This window comes from Giraffa tippelskirchi, chromosome 2, assembly GCF_054371585.1.
Source record: "Giraffa tippelskirchi isolate mGirTip1 chromosome 2, T2T-mGirTip1v1.2.pri, whole genome shotgun sequence".
NCBI classification, from domain to species: Eukaryota; Metazoa; Chordata; class Mammalia; order Artiodactyla; family Giraffidae; genus Giraffa; species Giraffa tippelskirchi.
The window spans coordinates 208,261,658-208,287,969 of NC_137276.1; the positions used below are offsets into that span (position 1 = coordinate 208,261,658).

Sequence of the window (26,312 nt, forward strand, 5' to 3'; positions counted from 1 at the left end):
CAAGAGCTGAGGGAATTCATTAACACTATAACTGTTCTATATGAAGTGCAAATGGGAGCCCTTCAAGCTGAAATGAAAGAGTGTTATACAATAACTTGAAATCATATAAAATGTAAAATTTCCTGGTAAAGGCAAATTATGAACAAATATAAAAAATACTATTGAAATTTTGATTTGTAACTCCACTTTTTATTTTCCATAGGATTTAAAAGACAAATGCATAGAAATAATTACAAATCTATGTCAATGGGTATGCAATATATAAAGATATAACTGTGTCATCAATAATATAAAGTGAGTGAAGCAGAGCTTAAAGGAGTATTTTCAGTGAAAGTTTTTACTGAAGTCTTTATTGCCATTATTGGAGCTAAATTAGTATCAATTTAAGATAGACTGTATTAAATTCATATGTTATACATAATCCCTGTGATAAATACAATATATAGAATATACAGCAAAAAAAGATAAAGAGATCAAAATGTGTCAGCACAAAACAATCAACTAAAAACAAAGGAAGAAATGACACTTCCAACCCACATGGATGGCTACTATTAAAAAAAAAAAGAAAAACAGGAAATAATTGTTGACAAGAATGTAGAGAAATTGGAACTTGTGTGCACTGCTGAAAGGTGCAGCTGCTGTGTTCATTGCAGCACTATACACAACAGCCAGAAGGTGGAAGCAACCCAAGTATCCAGTGAAGGTGAATGGATAAACAAAACCTGGTGCATACATCCAGTGGAATATTATGCAGCCTTTAAAAGGAAGGAAAATCTTACACATGAAACAACATGGAAGAACTTTAAATATGTTATATTACATGAAATAAGATAGTCACAAAAATATTAATATAAATGCTATATGATTCATTAAAATGAGGTACCTAAGGAGTCAAATTTATCAAGGCATAAAGTAGAACAATGGTTGCCAAGGGCTGGGAAAAAAGTGGTAAACGTGGAGTTCATGGGGTGCAGATTTTCAGTTTGGGAAGATGAAAATGTTCTATAGGTGGGTGATGGTGATGGTGGCACAACAGTGTGAATGCACTTAATAACACTGAACTATACACTTAAAATGGTAAGTTTTAATATATGTCTTACCAAAATAAAAAAGGTTTCCCTGGTATCTCAGATAGTAAAGAATCTGTCTGCAATACAGGAGACCTGGGTTTGATCCCTAGGTTAGGAAGATTCCCTGGAGAAGGAAATGGCAACCCATTCCAGTATTCTTGCCTAGGAAATCCCATGGATGGAGGAGCCTGGAGGGCTACATTGCGGTCAATGAAGCCCAATAGGATCACAATGAGTGACCTACCATGGGGTCACAATGGGTTGGACATGACTATGTGACCACACACACACACACACACATACACACACACACAGCAATAAAACAAAAACAAAAATCTTACAGAATCCAGTTTCCATCATTATATTATGGATATCTGATTCCACACTTACTTTACCTCTGTAAACAACTAGAACACTTGACAAAATATATGAAAAAAAAAAGTTTACACATTGGACAACAAAAAGCACACAGCTATGGTATCTTTAAAAAGGTAAACAAATGATTTGAACCCTATATCTAATACGTTTCTACCTGGAGGCAGTTTCCAGACTTCAGTGCAAGAGGGTTGAACCCAACAAAACATGGAGGTTTTGCCAAGTTGGGGACAAGGACTGGAGTTTGAAGAAGTTGAATCTACTAGAATTTGTATCACAGTGTATCACAAAGGAGGGGGCTATGTGAGGCAGAGCTCCAAACGCTGAGAGGAGTCCCCTCGAATCCATTGCTGAAGACAAACTTGTGCCTGCATAGGGTGAAACTCCACAAAGAGCTGTAAGCTCAACAGCTTCAAAGGCCACAGCCTGTTAGGAGGCATTGCAGTTCTGACCAGCCAGAGTACAGAAAACTTAATGAACATCACAGACATTCAGTGGAGACTCTAGAAAGGTCAGACTTTACTGTAATGGATCTAAACTAGCTCTAGAGTGAAAAAGAACTAAGGCCCATCCTTTCTCCTCATTCTCTCAGCTCTCCTTGCTTTGATTTGGCTTCATTCTCTGGCAGACAACAAGCTATGTGTGTGAAATATTGAGAGACAATATTAACAATCTTGAGGTAAGCAAAGATTTTTCAGATATGATACAGTAAGCATGAGACATAAAGATAATAAATTGGAAACTGTCATAGTGAAGAACGTCTGCTCCTAAAAAGATACTGGTAAGAATGCGAATGTTCAAAATGTACAAAATGTACATATGAAAAAGTACCTATATCCCAAATATATATGTGTATGTGTGTATATATATATGTATAATATATATATATTATATGTATATGTTTTATGTATGTATATACACACATGTGCTGTGTTGTGCTCACTCAGTCATACTGGACTTTTTGCAACCCCATGATCTGTAGCTTGCCAGGCTCCTCTGTCCATATAATTTTCCAGGCAGGAATCCTGAAGTGGGTTTCCATTTTCTATTCCAGGGGATCTTCCCTACCCAAGGATTGAGACTGCATCTCTTGTGTCTCTTGCATTGGCAGGCAGATTCTTTACTACTGCACCACCTAGGAAGCCCTATATACACATATACAGTCGTGTCCAACTCTCTGTGACCCCATGGACTGTAGCCCACCAGGCTCCTCCATCCATGGGATTTTCCAGGCAAGAATACTGGAGTGGGTTGCCATTTCCTTCTCCAGTACACACATACTTACATGTAAAATTAAAAAGTTACTTTTAAAAAAATGATAAAAGAATTGAAGGCACTTCACGAGAGAGTCATCTAATAGTCACTAGGCTCAAAACTGATGTTCAACATCATTAGTAGTCAAAGGTAATGGATTTTTAAATATAATAATTACTACAATAATTATTTGATTCGAGTTATATACAAAAATTCCATTTAAAAGTAAAATTATGTGAACTAGAAGAATACTGTTTATATATATATTTTTATATATATATATATATCATCTCAGATTGAGGAATGACTTTTTATCATTAAAAGAAGGAAGAAACCATGAAGTATCAGACCAATAGATTTCACAGCAGGTGAATTTAAAACTTCTGTACATAAACACTACGGGTTTCCCTGGTGGTTCAGTGGTAAAGAATCCACCTGCCAATGTAGGAGATGCAGGTTTGATCCCTGGGTCAGGAAGATCCCCTGGAGAAGAAAATGGCAACCCACTGCAGTATTCTTGCCTGGACCATGGAGAGAGAAGCCTCACGGGCTATAGATTGTGGGATCACAAAAGAGTTGGACATGACTTAGCAACTAAACAACAACAACAACATAAACACTATAAACTAGCCAAATGACAAAAAAAAAAAAACAACTTAGGACAATATTTTCAATACAAAGTTGAAGAGGAATTAATATACATGGAGAACTATTAATGAAGAAAAAGAATGCCCCAAGTGAACACCAAGTGAAGAATATAAAAACATTTTACAAAATTAAATATTCAAACATAAATGTATCAAAATGTGCTCAACCTTCTTAAAAACTAGTAAAGATTAATTAAAATAACATCACTGTATCATTTTTACCATTATACCATGACCATTAACATCAATATATATCACATCATTTTTAAAGTGGTTATTTAGGAATCAACTAAACACATGGCAGAGTCTATAAATTATGATGTATCCACAGTAATACAGCAAATAAGGAAACTATATAGTCTATAAATATAGACATATAGTCCTAATTTTAGCTATAATACATAGTATATATGCAGTAAACTCTAACTCACATTTGTGCACATACACACATATTTATTGTATTAGAACTGGTAGGAAATAAACCACTATCATAATTGTAGTTTGTGGTAATGATAATATTAGATTTTTTGCCTATCTTTTTATATTTTCTCTGTGTTTCTCCCTCCTGAATTTTAATATTTTCTGAATGTTCTAAATCTAACATACTTACTTGTGAGTGTTATAAGGAAGAGAAATGGTTTAAATAGACTTGAGTTGATTAAAAAAAATGATAACAAATAATGTTATTGGCTGAAAGATAAAGATATTTAGAACAGAAAAATAAGTATTGATGTTGTTTGAAAATTTAACAAATTGAGGATCTGGGGACTAGTCTAAATTACTCTGATTAGAAATTCAGTAGCAAGGGCACAATACTGGATTTCCTTACCAAATATGTAGAAAGATAATGACTCTTGCAATAATCTCAACAGAGCAGTGCACCAAGAAAGAATTCTGAAAATCTTTCTAGGTTTCAAATTATAGAAGCAGTAAATTTTTTAAAAAATATCAAAGACATATGACATCAGGAATAATGATTCTAGGCTGTTCAGCTTTAACTCTGAAGTATATTTCCATTATAGTTGCCATGGTTGTGAAGACGAGAACAAGGAGATCCAAACCGACAGAGTTCAGAGGTGTGAACAGCACCTTGGACATGGACCACTGAGACCCAAATGCCTCCAATTTCTTTCAAACTTCTCTTGTGAATTTGAGCAAATGTTTTTCTGCTCTCATTTCTAAGCTTTGTTTTCTTTAAATGGAAGGAGTTGAAATAAATGGTCTCCTATGACTTCTATTATTCTAATATTCTTTGATTTCAAACCCACTTGCACACAAATTAGGCTGTCTTGCTACTTTAAGCACTGACAAAATGAATAACAGAGAGTCCTCAAAACCCAGTCATAAAAAATTACCAAACCTAACACACTCTGTAAAGATTTACGTTCTTCCTCTGATAATCCTCTGAAACCCACATTCATCCCAAAAAGCCTGCATGAAAACCTCCTTTCTTTCTTCATTTCTAAAAGCAAACTATACTTCCTTCTCTTTCTTCATTTCTAAAAGCAAAAATGTACTTGTTAACAGCAATAACAATAACATCAATAATATTAATGATGGTTTATGGTTATTTAGCAATCACCCCATGTCAGGCACTGTACTGTTTTATACCTGCTATCTTTTTCCTCAAGAAAGTGAAATTTTAAAAGATTAAATAACCTGTGGAAGGTTATATACAAATATAAATTTGTACATATATACAAATATACAGAAGCAACACAACATTTGTGGGAGAGATCTGAAAAGCATGAGCTTATTTATGGTGTAAGTTGTTATACAAACTGTCTAGCAACATAAATAAAACTCTACCAGAAGTTCACTAGCTTATTTATTCATGTGTGATAAGAACGAAGACTTGCAGGGGCCAGTAGAATTCCAGATACAAATGACTGACCACCAACTTGATACTATGAGCCAGTTGACCAAACTGAAGACAGAGGTTTGCATGGCTATAGAGGCAGTTGAGACACAAAACTTTAGGCAGAACTTAAAAACCCCTGAAGGCTTCTAGGAGAGAGTGACACAGTATGCTTAATTTTATGATTCTGGAGCAAACAAAGCACATTTTGAAAATACATTTATTTAACATGTAATAAGAAATCAAGATATTCAATCAGTAACTTTTCAACTGTACAAATATTTGAAAAGCTTTTGAAAATACACTAACAGTTGACCAAACAAGCAAAATACAGTAGGTGACTGATAAGTCTTTGATTAGGAATTCTTAAGCATGAGTTTAAAAATGGGTATAAAAAATGACAAGGAGAGTTTATTCAAATGTGGTTTCTTGGGCCATGCCCAGAGATTCTGATTTAGAAGGTACATCTACACTTTTAAAGGCACAACTCAGGGAATTCTGATATATGTAGTACATACAAGTCTACCATAACTGTACATGGGTAGATACAGCGTGAAGCCCTACAGCTGGAAATCAATCTTAAAGAATTAAAGAGAAAATGCATCTGGAAGAAAACAGTGGATTATTCTAACCTAATTTATATTGCTTTATAATTGACCAAATCACTCATTTATGTTATCTCCTTTGAGCTTGAAAATGAACTGAAATGGTATTATAAATTTTACTTCCACTTAAAAATGAAGAAACTGATGCTCAGGGAGGTTAAATGATTTGGCCTGGGAGAACAGCTACCAGACTTGAATCTGAGTCTTTTAACTGTAAATCCCAGCTTCTTTCACAACACCCTTATTTTGAAGAAACTTTGGTACAAAATACTACAAAGTTGTTCGTGGACATTTGATGTTAGTAAATCAATAGAAATAAATTACTAGTCACATCAGAAAGATGTTTATAAAGTTTAGAGAAAAACAACGATGACTTTGTTGAGTCAGTGGGCTCAGAATTCCATGGCTTTTGGAATGACTATTGCCCTACAGACAGTCCACTTAGTAAGGTTCTACAAATATACTCTTACTACTAAAAGTGTGGTCTGCACACACATGGGCTTCAACTGGGAGTGAATTAAAACTGCAGAATCTTGGCTTCACCCTCCATCCTGTGAAGAACAATCTGCATTTTAAACACAATTCCCAGAGTCCAGGAGTCCAGGAGTCCAGGACTGTAAGTTCTATCATCTTAACAAAATGACTCCATCTTTCTGAATCTCATTTTCCTCACCTGTGAAATGAGAAAGATGAACTAATCTATCTTTAACATCTCTTCTATTAGTTACTTACTGGAGCATAGGAGTTGACAAACTATGGCCTGTGGGCTAAATCTGACCAGCAAGCTAAGAATGATTTTACAATTTAAAAAAATTTAAAAAAAAGAATATTTTGTGACATGTGAAAATTTTGGTAATTCAACTTTTAGTGTCCATTGTGCATAAATGCTCAGTCACTTCAGTCGTGTTCAACCCTTTGTGACCCTATGGACTATAGCCTGCAAGAATCCTCTGTCCATGGGATTCTCCAGGCAAGAATACTGGAGTGTGTTGCCATGCCCTCCTCCAGCCTATCTTCCCAAACCAGGGATCAAAACTGTGTCTTCTGCATATCCTGCATTGCAGGCAAATTCTTTACCCACTGAGCCACTTGGGAAGCCCTTAGTGTCCATTAATAAATTTTAATTAGAACACAGCCAGACTCATTGGTTTACGAATTGTCTATGGCTATTTTCATGCCATGATAGCAGAGTTGAAAGGATGTAATCAAGACTGTAGGGCCCTCAAAGCCTAAAAGATTCACTATCTGGCCCTTTACAGAAATATTTGCTGACACTTGCTATAGTAATAATGGTAACAACCACAACCACCATTTCAGCAGATACTACGACTCAAAAGTGTACTAAGAACACGTGTGCATATAATTTAAATATATATGCATATACATATATATTTGTATATACAGTAGTTTGTTCAGCTACTTCTCTACTTCTATTTGATTCTATTTAAACATTTTGAAATGATCTGACTAATCCCAGTTTTTCAGGATGTTTTTCCATTTCTGAAGGCAGATGTAATTGTAATGATTCTCATGTTGAGTGTAAGAAATGCTCTCTAAAAAAATATATTCCAGAACCTCTAATAGAGAAGGGAAGAGTATTTATAATTTGAATAAAAACATATTTATCTGAAATAAATTACTGAAATTTCAACAAAATATCCTAGGTAGGTAGGAATTTATGTAAAATGAGAGAACACTTACATGGGTTAAGTATGATTCTAAGACTCACCAAATCTTTTATTTTAATTTTTTTAATTTTTTATTTATTGTTATTAATATCTAAAATGTCTGATATTTTACTTCTGTCGACGGAGCCAGAAACACACTCTATAATCATATCTGTGTTTTCTCAATTGAGAACAACTTCCTATTTACTAATCAAAGCAACAATTTGAGAAAGTCTACCATGATATTGATGTAGAATGATGTCAACTATGATTAGACACAAAGGATAGGGGTCTATACTTTAGAATTATTTAAATTAAGGTACCACTACTGTACATTGTGGCTCAGCTGGATCTCCTGCAATTCAGGAGACTCGGGTTCGATTCCTGGGTTGGGAAGATCCCCTGAAGAAGGGAAAGATTACCCACTCCAGTATTCTGGCCTAGAGAATTCCATGGACTGTATAGTCCCTGGGGTCGCAAAGACTCGGGCATGACTGACTTTCACTTTCACATTCACTGCACATTACAAAACCATAAAATACCTATCAAAAGAATTCCAAATAAGTAAAATATAAATAATGAACTGTATATATTATGACCATTCAAAGTCTGTATTTGAATATAAAACAAACATTTCCAGAATTTATTTTTAAGCTCACATATACAACTAAAAAGAAACAAGAAATAGTTTGAATTTTTAGTTGATATTTTAAGGTTATTGAAGTATGCATTCAAAAATTTTTTAAAAAGAATTTTAAAACAAAGGAAATGGCCTTCTTTTGCAAAATCTCTACAGAAAACTATTATGATTGTAAAACTGCTACTTATTATCATAAAGTAGAACAAGTAGTTCTACTGAACTACTTTATTACCATAAAATAGTAAATGATATTACTAAAATTAGTAAATTTTATTACCGTAAGCCAGTAAACCAGGACAATCAAGTTCTACATTATTATCATAAACTTGTTCTGGTTTTTGTTTTGCTGTAACATGATAGGACAAAACAAAACATTGTAGAATATGTTTCTATTGTTTCGTTTGCAACTGACAATTTACCTATGAAAAAATTGTCCTCAAAAGTAGGCTTATTTAAACAAATGAAAAAAAAAAACCAAGATGTTTATTAAAGCCATGATTTCCAATACTGAAGAAAATCCTCTAGTACTAAATTATTCTAAATTTCTCTTGAATATTTGTATTTGTTCTATTTATATCTCCTTGAAAAAAATTTTCTAGTGAGTAAAATAAAATACAGAACATACAATGTACCAAACATACACACACACAAACGTTCTTCAGAATAATCTGTTTGTATATGAATATCCATAATTACAGTATATTTTTACACCATAATGTCATATTATTCTTTATCCAAGAATTCAGACCATACTGAATATTTAATACATATTTTAATATAAATCATAGTATCAATTCTTACCAGATCTTGCCCAGCACATCAAACAGAGAAAAATGTATACTCTCATTTGGAATCTGATAAAAGTAAAAGAAACACTCAGATTCACCAAAAAAGAAATTCTAAAATTCATTAAGGTTTCTCTTTGGTAGGACTGTCACAGTCTGGTAGGCTTTAATGTAAAATATCCTTGGCTTTTGCTCCTCCCTGTTTGTTGAAAAGGTGAGGCAGTTCGTTTTCTCCCATTTAGCTTGTACTTGTGAGAAGGTCTTATAAGTTAAACACTGTAATAAGTCACAAACATTCAGCTACACGAGGTGAATTTAAGGGAAAGAAAAAGATAATTATATCTTTCTTTATTCCTCTTAACCTCAGGATTTCAGAAGTGGTTGGGAAGAAGATGTTTGTTGAAACCTTAAAGCAAATGTGATGTTAGAAAATGCTAGAAATAAAAAGAGTCAGAAAAAGTTGTGGTTTATGTTCATTCTGATTACAAACTAAGTTGTCTTTATAACCATGAAATCAATAATAAAATTCATATCCACCAAGCTTCCAAGTATAAAATATGGCCTTTTTATATACATGTCATTTTGCAACCCGAACTCAGTGGCTATTTTAAAATTGAAAATGCTAGCCTGTCTCTTGAGATCTACTACTTGAAGATTTTAAAAATATTTTTGTTTTTAACATAGCAAACATTTTAAAATTATTACAAGATTTCTTTTCAACTATTTACTTCATTTTTCCCTTATTTTCCTTCTAACAGTGGATGTTGGTAGGCAAGGAAAAGAGAGAATCGCTATTCTCTATGTACATGCATTGTAAGTTCAAAAATTAAATTTGTTTGGAAATTCAAGTCTCTGTAAATTTCAAAAGATACTTTAAGAACAGATCTGTTTAATTCACATCAATCAGTACAAACTATGCTGAGGTCTGTAGAGGTGTTTCAGAGGAACCACAAACAAAATGAGGTATTCATTTAAAAATCATGAAAAATGTAACTGCTGCTGAGATGTCATCATTATTTTGACCTGTTCCATCTCTGGGAATTTTATGTGAGACTTCAGTTTTAAAAGGGTGCCAACATGATAATTTGACTGGAAACCAACAAATAATCATTTAGCTGTAACAAGTGTACTTTTCTAACAAAGATACAAGTAAACTACATATTTTCAGAATGTGGGAAGAAAGATAAATGTCATACATTTTAAGAGAAACTCTAAACAAGTTTATAGTCAATAGATAAATCTTTCTTCACAAATCAATTTCCTTTTGCTCTGTGCTTTTGATGTCACACTTTAATATGAATCTTGCACATTATTTTCATCTTAACCATCCTAAAGAGCTCATATTGAACATATCAAGTTGGCATTTAGGACAAAACAATTCACGGCCAAATTTCAAAATATAAAATTATGCTTCATTTTCATATGTCTCACTTACTGTAAATCGTGAGAAAGTTGAGACCATTAATGTCCAATGCATTAAATAGCAAAACATTGAGGGAAGATGAAATATTATATAAAAGGAGTATAGTTTACTAAGACAATATATATGTACTAATTAGTCTCCTTGTATTTAAAAGAATGATTTTAAGATCTTCCAGACGTGTATATAGTATAAATCATACTATAAGAGTGAAAATGAGGATGATGATAATTAAGATATAAAATTGATGAAGCCCTATACACCAAGTAAGTTTCTAGGCATGTTATAGTTAGTTACAGTAGGTAGTTGAGTAGACTTCTTCAGATGAAGGAGTCATTTTTTTGTCAGAATATATTTTGGGACAAAAAGTTGTGTAATTTAGCAATATGTGTCAAAATGCTTAATGTTCTCACCCTTTGGTTCTATAATTAAATATCCCAGATACTTTGCCAAAGAAGTACAATCACACCCATACACAAATATATATGAGCCAGGAAGTCCATCTCAGCATATTTATAATAGCCAAAAAAAATGAAAACAACATAAATGCTGAACAGTGGGGGATTCATGTAATTATATACATTGTGTTGCTGTTAGTTTAGTTGCTAAATTGTGTCAACTCTTTGTAATCCCATAAACTGTAACCCACCAGCATCCTCTGTCCATGGGATTTCCCAGGCAAGAATACTGAAGTGAGTTGCCATTTCCTTCCCCAGGGTATCTTCCCAACCCAGGGAGAGAACCTATGTCTCCTGCATTGGCAGGTGGATTCTTTATTGCTGAGCTACTAGCAAATTATATATTAATACATACTGTGAATTAAAATTAATGATGCAGAGAAATCAATATTTATTGGCATAGAAAGCCTTCATTAAATGGTTTTGGGGCGATCAGTTCAGTCACTCAGTCGTGTCCAACTCTTTGCAACCCCATAGAATGCAGCACACCAGGCTTCACAGGGAGCACACCAGGCTTCCCTGTCCATCACCAACACTTAGAGCTTGCTCAAACTCATGTCCATCAAGTCAGAGATGCCATCCAACCATCTCATCCTCTGTCATCCCCTTCTCCTCCTGCCTTCAGTCTTTCCCAGCATCAAGGGGTCAGTTCTTCACATCAGATGGCCAAAGTATGGAGCTTCAGCTTCAGCATCAGTCCTTCCAATGAATATTCAGGAGAGATTTTCTTTAGAATTGACTGGTTTGATGTCCTTGTAGTCCAAGGGACTCTCAAGAGTCTTCTTCAACACCACAGTTCAAAACAGTTCAAAAGCATCAGTTCTTCAGTGCTCAGCTTTCTTTATGGTTAAACACTTCCCTCATAGCTCAGTTGGTAAACAGTCCACCTGCAATGCAGGAGACCCTGGTTCAATTCCTGGGTCAGGAAGATCTGCTGGAGAAGGGATAGGCTACCCACTCCAGTATTTTTGGGCTTCCCTTGTGGCTCAGCTGGTAAAGAATCCGCCTGCAATGTGGAAGACCTGGGTTCAATCCCTGGGTAAGGAAGATCCTCTGGAGAAGGGAAAGGCTACCCACTCCAGTATTCTGGCCTGGATAATTCCATGGACTATACAGTCCACTATACAGTCCACGGGGTCACAAAGAGTCGGACACGACTAAGTGACTTTCACTTTCACTCACATCCATACATGACTACCGCAAAAACCATAGCCTTGACTATATGGACCTCTGTCAGCAAAGTCATGTCTCTGCTTTTAAATATGCTGTCTAGGCTTATCATAGCTTTTCTTCCAAGGAGCAAGCGTCTTTTAATTTCATGGCTGCAGTCACCACCTGCAGTGATTTTGGAGCCCAAGAAAATAAAGTCTGTCACTATTTCCATTGTTTCCCCGTCTATTTGCCATGAAATGATGGGACTGCATGCCATGATCTTAGTTTCTTAAATGTTGAGTTTAAAGCCAGCTTTTTCCCTCTCCTCTTTTACTTTCAAGAGGCTCTTTAGTTCCTCTTCACTTTCTGCCATAAGGGTAGTGTCATCTGCATATATGAGGTCATTGACATTTCTCCCACTAATCCTGATTACAGCTTTTGCTTCATCAAGCATGGCATTTCGCATGATGTACTCTGCATATAAGTTAAATAAGCAGGGTGACAATACAGACTTGACATACTCCTTTCCCAATCTGGAACCAGTCCACTGTTCCATGTCTGGTTCTAACTGTTGCTTCTTGACCTGCATACAGATTTCTCAGGAGGCAGGTAAGGTAGTCTCGTATTTCCATGTCTTTAAGAATTTTCCACAGTTTGCTGTGATCCATACAGTCAAAGGCTTTAGCATAGTCAATGAAGCAGAAACAGATGTTTTTCCGGAATTCTCTTGCTTTTCCTATGATCCAACAGATGTTGGCATTTCTATAAAAGGCAAGCTAAAGATAAAATGTATAGTAAGGTACATAGTAAGATACACATGTATTTTCCTAAAATATGTTTTATGTTATGTATATGCTAAGTCACTTCAGTAGTGTCCAACTCTTTTTGACCCTAGGGACTATAACTTGCCAAGATCCTCTGTCCACGGGATTCTCCAGGCAAAAATACTGGAGTGGGTTGCCATTTCCTCCTCCAGGGGGATCTTCCCAACCCAAGGATCAAACACGCCTCTCTTATATCTCCTGCACTGGCAGGTGGGCTCTTTTATCACTAGTGTCCTGGGAAACTCTCTGAAATCACAGAGCTATCTACAAAAGCAGGCTCCTTCTCAGGACACTCTTGGCTGCAGAAGCAGGCACACACCCAGGCATGCCAGCTCTGCACACCGCCCCAACGCCACACATGTGTGGGTGCTCAATCCCTGCTCCAAGGGGGACCAGCCTGACCAGCTCTCATGGGCACACCTGGTGAACACTGCAGAAGTGGGGTCTCCTGGGGAAAGGACATGAGTCCTGACTTGTATATATGTATGTTAGGAAAGTTTTCCTCCAGAATATTTGTATCTGCATGGTAGACTCCTTGATGAATTCACTCTTAATTATCTCTTTAATATTACAAACATTTCTTTATAATAAACATCTAATGCAAGTAAAACAACTTAACAAGTTATATTTACTTGGGACAAATATGATTAAGGAAATCAAAACAAAGACAAAATGAGAGTAAGAAAAATAATGAAGACAGGTAAGGTTAATTTTTCAAAGATATCCACTGCACACCCTTAACATTAATTTCCCAAGTTTCTCCATTCATTCATTCATGTGTTCATTCATTTATGCAACTTGTATTAAGCATCTACTGATTTCCAGGTTTAACTTGGTTGCTAAACATACAAATTAGAGACATTCATTTAGTCAAACAGTATTATTTCAACAACTATTTATGATATATCTACAGAGGTATCAGGGGTTGTTCTAGATACCAAAATATATTATCTTACAGTATTTCACAGAGAGGAGGGATTGGAAAAGGTATATCTAGAAAACTATGGAACCAGACAAGTGGAGCACCCAGCTAATCTACAGTGCTGAATGGCAAGTCTTGCAAGAAATGCTATTTGGGCTGAACTACAAAAGAGAATAAGTCATCTGGACAAAGAAGGGGAGAAAGAAGGGGAGAAAGGAACTCTGGAGTCCTAGTTATATATATATATATATATATATATATATATATACACACACATACATACATATATGGGCTTCCCTGGTGGCTCAGCAGGAATGAATCTGCCTGTCAATGCAGGCAACATGGGTTCGATCCCTAGGTTGGTAAGATCTCCTAGGAAAGGAAATGGTAACCCACTCCAGTATTCTTGCCTGGGAAATCCCATGGACAGAGGAGCCTGGCGGGCTTCAGTCCATGAGGTTATCAAGAGTTAGACACAACTTAGCAACTAAACCACCATCATCATTATATATGTGAGCATGTGTGCATACTTAGTCACTTCATTCTGTTGGACTCTGTGTGACCCTATGGACTGTAGCCCATCAGGCTCCTCAGTCCATGGGATTCTCCAGGCAAGAATATTGGAGTGGGTTGCCCGTACCCTCCTCCAGGTGATCTTCCTGACCCAGGGATCAAACCCACATCTCCTTCATTGCAGGCAGATACTTTACTGCTGAGCCATCAGGGAAGTGTGTGCATGCACACATGCACACACACACATTTTTGATGTCTTCATGCAGTAAGGGGTATAAAACATCCACACACACACACATTTTTGATGTATTCATGCAGTTAGGGGTATAAGGCATCCTGATACGAGTGAAAAAAGACTAATTATTTATCCATGCATCTAACCAATTAGACCTTATATGTGATTATATGTGACTGATGGTGCAAGAAATGCTGAGAATAAAGTGGATTCTTTTTAACCTACCACTAGGTTTATCACTGTTCATTCACTCAGTATCAATCAGGAAATACAAAGAGAGAGAGGCCAAATTCTGAGCAAACAGCTAACTGCATTGAGTTGACTTTCAGATCTTAAAACATTAAATAATTAGAGGTACACATGCCATAAACTTATGTACTTCCAAAATAAAAGATGTGATATGAACACCAAAATCATACACATTGTAGACAAAAAAAAAATGGTGCAAATTTCAGTCCAGCAAGAAAACATGATGACTTATATGCACTGCATATTTTACAGTCAAACCTGAAGTTACACCTCCCAGATAAGCAATGTCTGAGGAGGGGTTAAAGAGAAAATATCTTGGTTTGGATAAAAATTTGGAAGTAAATGAATTTAAAAATCAATAGATCTACTCATAATAGAGACCTGCAAGTATCCACTTATTTGATCAACTTATATTTGCTATCTGCTTGTAATGTGCAGGGTTTCCCTCCCGGCTCAGACAGGAAAAAATTTGCCTACAATGTGAGAGACCTGGGTTCGATCCTTGGGTTGTGAAGATCCCCTGGAGGAGGGAATGGCAACCCACTTCGGTATTCTTGCTGGAGAATTCCCATGGACAGAGGAGCCTTGCGGGCTACGCTTCATGGGGTCGCAGAGTCAGACATGACTGAGTGACTGAGCACACACACACATACAATGGGCATGTTTTCACAACCCCCTCCTACTATACTACAATACTGATGAAAGAAGAAAGAAAGAAGAAATGGAGACAGGACTTAAGGACTTATGACATATCAACTAAAGGTAACTACTGAAGTCATTGACACATACTTTTCTATTTATATGTTCAAGAAATCTGCTTCTCCCATTATGCTCTAAGGTGATTTAGAAAGGCAAATCTTTATAGGCACCTTTGTTTTCCAAGGATTAAAAATAGTGCCTGGCACATGAGGTAATTATATTAGTCCAATCCAATCCTTAAGAAATAGATCTTGAATTCTAAAAAGCAAAACTACTTAAAGTTATAAAATTAAGTAATGTCAGAATTCAGTTAGAAATCTGGATTCCAAAGATATGTCCCTTTCCATAAAAAGAGATGATTTCTTTGGTCCAGTAACCATGTAAAAGAATACTTTTCTTTGGTCCATGTAAAAGAATACTTTTTCAACTCAAAACCAATTATCACCACATTTCTATGTAGACATATGGTATCAGAAGGGACGCCAAGTTAACAGTTGACAATATTTTGATTAATTTATCAAAATATTGATATTCTGAGTAAGTTTTCTTCCTCCTTTCAACTATCTTTATTGTTTTCAGGAATTTTTTTCCCAATCCTCCTCAAGTAAGAATTAATTATTCACCTCGGTCCACAGTTGACAAAGTACAGCCCTGATATAAAATACAAACATTAGATCCTACTACAGTCACTCAGCGTGCGTGCGTGCTCAGTCACTTCAGTCCTATCGGAGTCTTTGTGACGCTAGGGACTGCAGCCCACCAGTCTCTTTATTCATGGGATTCTCCAAGCAAGAATACTCCAGTGGGTTGCCACGCCCTCCTCCAAGGGATCTTCCCAACCTAGGGACCCAACTCCTGTCTCCTGTGTCTTCCTGCACTGCAGGCAGATACTTTACCCACTGAGCCAGGTGGGAAGCCCACAGTCACCCAGAACCATCCTCAAAAATTCTGGCTTCAGTAACAAAACTTGCTATAGTCTTTCCAGTATTCCTTGGTATAGTCTATTTTCTCAAGTCCAAATGCCTTCTGCAGTCTGCCTAAAACCTGTGTCCATTTTCAAAAACTTCACTAGGGAACACTTCCTGGGTAAATTAATTCTAGTACTCTATCCACATCCATGCACGTATGCACTCATTCGTTCAAAACGAGTTTTATGAAAAACACCAATTTTAAACCCCAATGATTTATTCGTTTACTCTTTGGAAACAAAGAAATTAGTCTTCCCCCATTAGCCTGTGGAGAAGGCAATGGCATCCCACTCCAGTACTCTTGCCTAGAAAATCCCATGGACGGAGGAGCCTATTAGCTACAGTCCATGGGGTCACGAAGAGTCGGACACGATTGAACGACTTCACTTCACTCACTTCACTCACTTCATACTTTTATCACCGGAGAAGGAAATGGCAACGCACTCCAGTATTCTTGCCTGGAGAATCCCATGGACAGGGGAGCCTGGCGGGCCGTGGTCCATGGGGTTGCAGAGAGGCGGACACGACTGAAGTGACTGAGCATTAGCCTGTGAGCTTCGGTAATGAAGTCAGTATGTCTTAAATCATCTCTATAGTCATTTTACTTAAAATGTTTGTTGAACAAATCCAAAATCAATTCATAATGTTGTGCCCTGAAGAAATGACAGGATTTCCACAAGCAAGAGGTCAAAGCCCCTGGCAGACTAATGTTACTTAGTCTCACTCACTCTCCCATGGTCCTGGTCGGATACCGGACGTGGCGAAGGTGCGGTGGGCGGTTACCACGGGGTGCTGGGGGCGTGGCCCCGCAGCCTCGCTCCGCCCCTGGCTCTCTTACTCTCCTCGTCGGCTCCGCCAGCAAGGAGAGAGGGCGTGGCCTCGGAGCCTACTCCATTCTGGGGTCGAGACGGAGGGATGTTGCCTGCTCAGGAGGAAGCCGACAGGACGGTGTTTGTGGGAAATTTAGAGGCTAGAGTGCGGGAAGAGATTCTTTACGAGCTGTTCCTTCAGGTACAGTCGGCAGGGAAGGGGTATCGGGGGGGCGGGGCGGAGCGCATCGAGCCGGAAGCGCAGCAGGAGGGGCGGGGCGCACCTGAACCATCCGGAATCCGGCTCCCTTTCCCTCCGCATCCTTTGCTCTGATTTTAATTTAGTTCCGCTTTGGCTCAGCAGTCTCCAGGTTAGCCAGTGGGTAGAGAAGTGACAAAAAGTGCGCCTCATTCCCAACCCTTCCCCTTCCCATCCCCATTGCAGAGTCTTGGGGTGTGCAGTGACTGGGATACCCCCAACCCCCAACCCTGAGTCAGGGCTTTGCAGAGGCTGCCTGGGCCTTGGTGTGCTCAGGCAAAACAGAAAACAGCTCTGTCACTGTCTTCCTTCAGATAATAAGCACCCTGACGCCTTACAACCCGCGAAATGAGAGGAATATATTTTAAAATGCTTCCATATATGTTACTTACTCTCCCAAGCCCTTTTATACCGGAGATGATTTTACTCCAGAATGATAAATGAGATTTCTGCATAATTTGGGCAGCCAAGTTATGACTGAGACCGATTGATACCCTGACTAGTTAGTTCCCTTTATTTCATACCAAGAGAATCTTACGAAAACTTTTTCAGACCTGATAACTTATGTCTCCTGTATACACCTACTGTATACACATAGATCTTACTTGCTAAGGAGATATCCTCATTCGGCCGTTCATTTAACTGTTTAATGATCTATAATTACAGTGACAGTAAGTAAGGTGCTATGCATACACATCTGAGACAGTCCTTGGTCTTTCTAAAAGGAGAGATTTAAAATTAATTATCGTGTTTTAAAATAATGTGCAAAAAGAGGGACATTTAGTATGGCAAAGTTGTTTGAAGTGTGAATTCTGATATCTGCAATGTGATTTTGGCCAAGTACATAAATAGCTGAGTACCACAGTTTCCTCAAATGTCAATGGGAATCATATATCTACAGTATGATGTGGTGTGAAGATTGAGTAAACTCATAGACTGAGTAAACTCATCCAGATCAGACAGAACTGAACCTGGTACTTCCTAAGTGTTTGCTGCTGCTGCTACTGCTAAATAGTACTACTATTACTATTAATAATAGTACTGATGCTTATATCAAGAGAAATCAAATGACTTTCCTCTATCAGAATAAGAGCAAGTTCCAAGAGAGACAATAGCAAATCTGAATACCGAAGGCTAAGCATGAGTACCAGAGGTGAAAGGGGTTCTTTATGTAGTTTCTGAAAGGCTCTACATTTGTGTCTGAACTAAAGTGCCCCTCTATTAATTATGAAGTGAAAGTGGAAGTGTTAGTCACTCAGTCCTGTCTGACTCTTTGAGGCCCCATAGACGGTAGCCAGCGAGGCTCCTCTGTCCATAGGCTTCTCCAGGCAAGAAAACTGGAGTGGGTTGACATTTCCTTCTCCAGGGGATCTTCCCAACTCACAGATCAAACCTGGGTCTCCTGCATTGCAGGAAGACTCTTTACCATCTGAGCCACCAACAGATGCGCACAATTTGATAGAATTTTCTCCAGGAACACAGTTTCCTTTCCTGGAAATAAAACATTGCTTGAAAAATATTGCTGATTTTAAGGCTTTAATGCTTATTCTTCTAACTTGCCATCCTTTTAAACCTGCCGTTTTAAATCTGCTCTAATACTTGTTTTTTCCTGCAGTTATTTTTCATCCTAGTATTATATGGAATTTCTCCTTCTAACTTAAAAAAAAAAAAAAAAAGGAAGGAAAGAAGAAGAGGAGGGACAGAGGGAGGTAGAAAGAAAGTTTATAGTTCTTTTCCTCCAGAAAGCTTCTCTCATGTTGAGCCAACAAAAAAGAGGGGGTTGGGAATGATGAGGTCAGTGGGATGGATAGACCTGAATGCCCCCGTGCACATATATTATTTCTAGTCAATAGGAACTGAATCTGTATCAGTTGTATGTGAAACTACAAGATACATTACACAGATTGATAGATATTCTCATTTTTTTATATTTTCTATCTAAACAGTGTTCATCTCTATTAATAGATCAGGCAGCAAAGCATTTGTTTTTATTTTTGCCTATGCTCTTCTGTATTCTGGGAGAATTTACTAAAGTGAGGTGTCTTTAAAAAGGCTTCAACCCAGCAAAACTTAGCAAATCTTAACAACTGGCAGCACTATTTAAGTGTTTGACTCTGGTTTAAAAATACTAAAAACTTATGATGTGATTTTTACTACCAGCAAGTTGTCTTGTTGAATTTCATCTTATAAAATGCATGGGTATATTTTTGAATTTGTAAAATTCAAAGCATGTAAGCATATTCTGTCCATTTGTGATTTCATATATTTAATATCACTTGTGGAAAAATACTGAGTAAAACTGATTTGTTTTATTACTATATGGTTCTTCTTTTTACTAGTTTCTTTCAAATTTCTGATTATCTTTGGAAGAGTAAAAATCAGGTTTAATATCTTTGTACTTTTAACCAAGAAATCTGAGCCAGGAAGATTCCCTGGAGAAGGAAATAGCAACCCACTCCAGTATTCTTGCCTGAAAAATCCCATGGACAGAGGAGCCTGGCAGACTATAGTCCAAAGGATCACAGTTGGGCACAACTGAGAGACTACGTACAGCACAGTACAGAGATTTCAAGGGGAAAGATAATGAATTTAGTTTCAAATGTGTTGAGTTTGAACTGTAATCACATAGAGCTCTCTAGGAGACTATCTCTATGAATGAGGCATGAGTGGGAAAAAAATAGATTCATTGATAAGATGGTTCTTGAAGCCAGAAGGGAGGATGAGCTATTCCCTGGAAAAATAGAGAATAAAGAAAGAAAGATTGAATCTTAAAATACAGTATCATTTTAAAGATGATAATTAACATTTATCTTTAGATTAAAAACAATTCCTTGAAATACTTATCCAACTCAACAGAGAAAAGCAATCAATCATTAAAGTGCAATGAAAAAGTATGAGCCATCTACCTTTAAATCTATATGAGGCTGGTAAGTACTTCCTCTAACCATTGTCATGATGGAAATGTGACATTTGAGGGTGTTATTAGCACTCTTTTACAATATTTGACTCTGCTTTTGTACTCTGTATTGCTAATTATAGGTTTTAATCACAATAAAATCTGAATATTTTCTATTTCTTTATCCTATGTTAATAATATACCATGGAATAATATTCCCCAGTTGTTAGACTTAGACCCTTACTAATTTTTCATTCTTATGAATAGTGCACCTACTGAAAAGTCTTAAACATATTAAAAACACTTTTCCCTTTGACAATATTTACCAAATGGGCTTACTATTAAAATACAGTTTCTGTATAGATCAGAAATTTAATTTCTCTTGTGAAAATTTTTTAATCTTGTCAGAAAAAAAAAGTAGGCTTTGATGTGATGTTACCAGTTTCTTTATGGTAACATAAACCCAACATCTCAAGGAATGCTGGGTTTATCATTTCAATTATTTTTGAGTTAAACATGGTTTATATGTGTGGAGGCAAAGTAGTATTTTAATCTTAGATCTAAATGCACTCTAAATTGTTTTGTTAGGACTATCTTTCCTTTTAAGATTTGGAACTATTACCTAAAATTTCCTGACCTTAACAACATAAGTGTTTTTTGATGAGCCAGAAAATGCCAAGAAAGTGTGATGAAGTATGATATTTATTGCTAGGAAAATACATGATCAAAAGAACTATGTAAAGCTGTTATTGCTAACAGATTTGGAATTTTAGCCTAAATTGAATATAGTTGATTTTCTGAGTGTAAAAAAATCTTTAGATTTATGACAAAATAATTTTTAAGTTTCTTGCAGGCTGGGCCATTAACCAAAGTGACTATATGCAAAGACAGAGAAGGAAAGCCGAAATCTTTTGGATTTGTCTGCTTTAAACACCCAGAATCGGTGTCTTATGCCATAGCTCTGCTGAATGGAATTCGTTTATATGGAAGACCAATTAATGTGCAGTATCGATTTGGTAGGTTCTCTCACTGATGAAACCTTCCAAGTGTATTTTGTTGGTGGTGTTGTTCCCAGAGGTGTAAACTATTTTTTTTCCTATGTTTTCTATGTTATAGCCTAAGACCAAAAAAGTGCTCCTGTAACCTCTTAAAATTTCTCAGAACGCATTCATAATGTTATGTGATTAGTTAATACTACCAATGACGTTGCCAAATCCATAGCATCTCTTCTATATTAAAATTTAAAGTGGTCTCTTTTAATGTCAGCCAGCAAATAGCCATGATGGTTGCTATTGGCTGTTAAAAATTAAACAAATCTAAGTGAACTGGAGGAGAAGGCAATGGCAACCCACTCCAGTACTCTTGCCTGGAAAATCCCATGGACGGGGGAGTCTGGTGGGCTACAGTCCATGGGGTCGTGAAGAGTCGGACACGACTGAGCAACTTCACTTTCACTTTTCACTTTCATGCATCGGAGAAGGAAATGGCAACCCACTCCAGTATTCTTGCCTGGAGAATCCCAGGGATGGAAGAGCCTGGTGGGCATCCGTCTATGGGGTCGCACAGAGTCGGACACGACTGACGTGACTTAGCAGCAGCAGCAGCAATTGAACTGGGTATGATCCCCAACTCTAGCTTTTATGCAGCAAGGCTATTTGCTGATCTTCTTGTCAATGGTATCAAATATCTACCATTTGGAAGATAAGGTGGGTGCCTTAGTCTTTGTCCTGGGTTTACCATATCATACATATCACCCTGGATCTGAGCCCTGTAAAAGCAGCTGGCCAAACTCTGACCCTTCATGGCCACAGAGAAAAGCTTCCTGACATGAATGGCCTCAAACACCTTCTCCTGCTACACATCAACACTGTTGATCATTGATTAGATGCCCAGAGAACATGGCACTATTACTCTAGCCCTTTCCTAGTTTGAGGGACTCATAGAGGCAGTGCTTATACTTATGTTGCTTATGGTACTTATGTTCCTTCCTTCCTCAATGATTCAAGTTTATGGATGTACCCCTTGTTTGGTTTTTATTCTTCTTGCTGTACTAAAAAAAAAACATGATAAGAAAACAATGCCGTCTTGTTGCGAAGGAAAAGGGCCACTTCACATTTCATTTTGTCTTAACAAAGATAATTACTTGGCTGCATCATGCTCTCAAGTACCATCTAATTATCTCATACCAAGAGTAAAACAAGCCAGGCCATATCATGTTCTGACACATCCCCAGCCAGCTGCTCAGCAGCCTCTGTCAGGTTACATTGACATTTGTAAGTGCAGTTTAGAGAACTCATGCCTTCTACACAGAAGGCAAATAACACTGATTATTTGCCATCTTTAGTTTACAGGTATGTATTAGCTGCTGCTGCTGCTGCTAAGTCGCTTCAGTCGTGTCCGACTCTGTGCGACCCCATAGACGGCAGCACACCAGGCTCCCCCGTCCCTGGGATTCTCCAGGCAAGAACACTGGAGTGGGTTGCCATTTCCTTCTCCAATGCATGAAAGTGAAAAGTGAAAGTGAAGTCGCTCAGTCGTGTCCGACTTTTAGCAACCCCATGGACTGCAGCCTACCAGGCTCCTCCATCCATGGGATTTTCCAGGCAAGAGTACTGGAGTAGGGCGCCATTGCCTTCTCCGATGTATTAGCAAGCAGCATTATATACTTTGTATGGCCCCATGTCAGTTTAATTCTTATCTATAGTCATTGCTTTGGACAAAGCTTGGTTATAATTCAGGCTCTTATAGTGATATAAGCAACCTTGTAAATAGTACTGGAGAGGTCAGAAACATCTTGTGTATTTTATACGGAGTTTTTGAAAATGGCTTAATGTGAGAACTCCAAAAAGATGTACCATGAAGTAATCTGTTATTCTTTTTCTTTTGAAGGGAGCTCTCGCTCTTGTGAACCTGCTAATCAAAGTTTTGAAAGCTGTGTTAAGATAAATTCACACAGCTACAGGTAATTAAAAATATTTTTTTCATAAAGGTAAGGCTAATAAATATGGTCTTAATACCAGGAAGGGTTTTCGTATATTCTGTAAAACCTTTCTATTTAGACATAGGTTAATATTAAAGAATTCATTTTTCCTAAAGCCATGAGAAGTGACAGAAAGTATTTTCATTTAAAATTCAGTCAATATTTTCTGCAGTAGGTGAGAGAGATTTATATTTGTAGCATTGTTTATAGATTACAATGTACTTTTCATTATTGTGAAATCACTTACGTGTTCAAAGTCTCACTGCAATGGCTCATAGAAATACTATTATCCATATTTTATACTTGAATAAATATAGAGATGCAAAAGTTAACTAATTGCCGAGGGCACAAAGATGAAAAGGTGATAGTTTCGAGGCTTGAAATTAAGCCTTTGAACATTAAGTCACTCTACTATTTATTTTACTACTTTTTAGAATTTCTCTATGGTAATTTTCAAAATATTCTCGTATTTGATGTTGGCTTATTTCTTGATGCAACTGTAGCCTGCAGGGACACTCTCAGTTTAGCTATACCAAAGGTCATGGAACAGAAAGTCTCCCAAACCAGATTAAGATCGTCAAATCACAGCATTTATTAAACCAATTTAAAAAATACAGTGGAAAGCAAAAGGAAAGCTTTGAGTATTGGATAATTTAACATTTGGAGGATAGGATACAAGTAGGCAGAGGACCCTACTTGCCGAGTTCTGGTACACTGATATTCATACAACCTGTTTCTCTATTGCATCAGCCTTCCCCACTGATTGTGTGGTTATGACCCCTAGAGTGGGCTTCCCAGGTGACTCTAGTGGTAAGGAACCATTATCCAATACAGGAGACTTAAGAGATGCAGGTTCCATCCCTACGTCAGGAAGATCCCCTGGAGAAGACATGGTAACCCACTCCGGTATTCTTGCCTGGAGAATCTCTGATCAGAGAAGCCTGGCATGCTACAGTCCATATGGTCACACAGAATCAGACACACCTGAAGCAACTTAGCAAGCAAGCACGCACGAGCACTAGAGTTGAGGTTACAGTAAGAGATTCCATTCAGATAGAAGGTTCCTAGAGCTAATTTCACTTACTTGCTTTCTCAAAGAGACAGAGGGGCAAATATACCTGGCCACAGAAGGAGCTACATACCCACAAGGTCTACCTGAGTTTCTTAGGCAGAGCAGACACAAGAACAGCATAACTTAGCCCATAGGCGCCATGATAATGACTTGGTCTTCCCTTCCCTTTCTCTCCACGACTAACAGTCTTATTTGTTCCATTGTATTTTCCACTGAATCTGTCCATGGCATCTCTTAACACATACTAAATTATTTTGAATATTTAATATATGTTATGAATTCTGCCTATGTCTTCCAAGTCACTTGCTTGTTCTAACACAGTATCATCACCATCTCATAAATCTGTATTAGCTGAGTTCTGGCTACACTAAATGTTCATAGCCCCTGTTTCTCGCTGCTGCTGCATCAGATCCATCAGTGCAGATTTCGTGAAGGCTACCATATGCTTTTCTTCTGAGTTTTATCCATGCTGGTTGTTTTCTTGTTTTCTGTCGCAGAACTGAATGTTCTCAAGTAAACTAACAACATTGAGCCTCCCATGCCTGCTAATTATATCTGCACTCCTAAGCATAGAGGAGTGACCTCTTAGGACTGGCAATTACCCAGACTCATCTTTTGGAAAAGTACTGCACCCCACGCATAACACAGTGTTCTCCACATCCTCACTGTCCCCCACATTTCTAAATCAGTGAAATCGTACAAAGTAGGTGCTGAACTCAGACTATCTGAATTTGAATCCTGCCTCTGTCACTTTATTAACAGTATAACCCTGGACAAATGATCACACTGAACCTCATATTGAGGATAATACCTCAAAAGATTATTCTCAGAATCAAATTTTATAATTTAAAGGTATGTAAAATAGTGGGCATATAGCAAGTATCCAGTGAGTACTTTCAGCAAATGTTGGCAGGAGGTAGTGGTGATTCACTTCCTTGGTATGAAAGGAACTGTGGACTCATGAATTGAGCCATTTAGGTTACATAAAAACTTCCCCTCTTCTTCTAGTGGGAAAAGATACCTCTTTTTCCTTATGAGTTTGGAAAAAAAGAAGGTATTGCTAGATGTGGGGCAGAGGAAGAAAGACTAGATAAACAACTAGAAGACAGCATTAACTCTTACATGTTGTACTTCTGTTTGATATACTTTTAATTATCACAACTTCTAGGGTAAAAGATCAGAGATAGGTATATATTCCATAATACTCCACTTCACTGGTAATACCTTATTCTTCTAGTATGTGCTGCATTATAAAGGAAGAATGAGAAAAGGTCAAAGTGTCCTAGAAGTGTTGTGCAGAGAATGCTGCTCTTGTCACACCCTAGTCTTTCACTAGTCTTCCTTGGAAATGTGTTTTTGTGCTTGTTATTACCTCTCATACCTTCTGCTTTTAGTAAATAGTCCCTGTATTAGTGTGCTGTGATAGTCACTTAGTCGTGTTGGACTCTTTGTGACCCCATGGACTATAGCCAGCCAGGCTTCTCTGTCCATGGGATTCTTCAGGAAAAAATACTGGAGTGTGTTCCTATTCCCTTCTTCAGGGGATCTTTCCAACTCAAGGATCAAAACCCGATCTCCGGCATTACAGGCAGTTTCTTTACCGTCTCAGCCACCGGTGCTAGTTCAGTTCAGTTCAGTCACTCACGTGTTCGACTCTTTGCAACCCCATGGACTGAAGCATGCCAGGCTTCCCTGTCCGTTACCAACTCCCGGAGCTTGCTCAAACTCATGTCCTTCAAGTCAGTGATGCCTTCCAACCATCTCATCCTCTATCATCCGTTTCTCCTCCTGCCTTTAATCTTTCTCAGCATCAGGGTCTTTTCCATTGAGTCAATTTTTCGCATCAGGTGGCCAAAGTTTCAGCTTCAGCATCAGTACTTCAATGAACACCCAACACTGATCTCCTTTAGGATGGACTGGTTGGATCTCTTTGCAGTCCAAGGGACTCTCAAGAG

At 37.5% G+C, this 26,312-nt stretch overlaps 2 protein-coding genes and 1 long non-coding RNA gene across 21 annotated transcripts in view; 2 read left to right on the top strand and 1 right to left on the bottom strand.

The window, feature by feature from the left end:
• LIPI (lipase I) overlaps positions 1-17,441 on the bottom strand; it is a 78,916-nt gene extending 61,475 nt beyond the window's left edge. For 3 of the 9 annotated variants that reach the window (XR_014072183.1, XR_014072182.1, XM_081552669.1), the window contains exon 1: positions 17,070-17,413. Coding sequence is in view for 1 of the 9 variants with exons in the window: in XM_081552617.1 (XP_081408743.1) it covers positions 8,918-8,970; positions 17,070-17,077 (61 nt within the window). In the remaining 8 variants the exon portion in view is untranslated. Of the gene's footprint in view, positions 1-8,917; positions 8,971-16,737 lie in introns of all 9 variants that reach the window. The other 6 variants (XM_081552617.1, XM_081552636.1, XM_081552625.1 and 3 more) reach the window with 6 other exon arrangements.
• LOC145531128 (uncharacterized) lies at positions 1,366-4,577 on the top strand. The gene is made up of 3 exons (XR_014072206.1): positions 1,366-1,956; positions 2,038-2,124; positions 4,369-4,577. It is a non-coding gene; the product is annotated as an uncharacterized LOC145531128 (long non-coding RNA).
• RBM11 (RNA binding motif protein 11) overlaps positions 16,168-26,312 on the top strand; it is a 42,477-nt gene continuing 32,332 nt past the window's right edge. For 6 of the 11 annotated variants that reach the window (XR_014072205.1, XR_014072204.1, XM_081552762.1 and 3 more), the window contains exons 1-3: positions 17,204-17,352; positions 21,159-21,321; positions 23,195-23,267. Coding sequence is in view for 9 of the 11 variants with exons in the window: in XM_081552762.1 (XP_081408888.1) it covers positions 17,257-17,352; positions 21,159-21,321; positions 23,195-23,267 (332 nt within the window). In the remaining 2 variants the exon portion in view is untranslated. Of the gene's footprint in view, positions 16,910-17,203; positions 17,353-17,395; positions 17,522-20,225; positions 20,337-21,148; positions 21,322-23,194; positions 23,268-26,312 lie in introns of those variants that run through there. The other 5 variants (XM_081552711.1, XM_081552725.1, XM_081552754.1 and 2 more) reach the window with 4 other exon arrangements.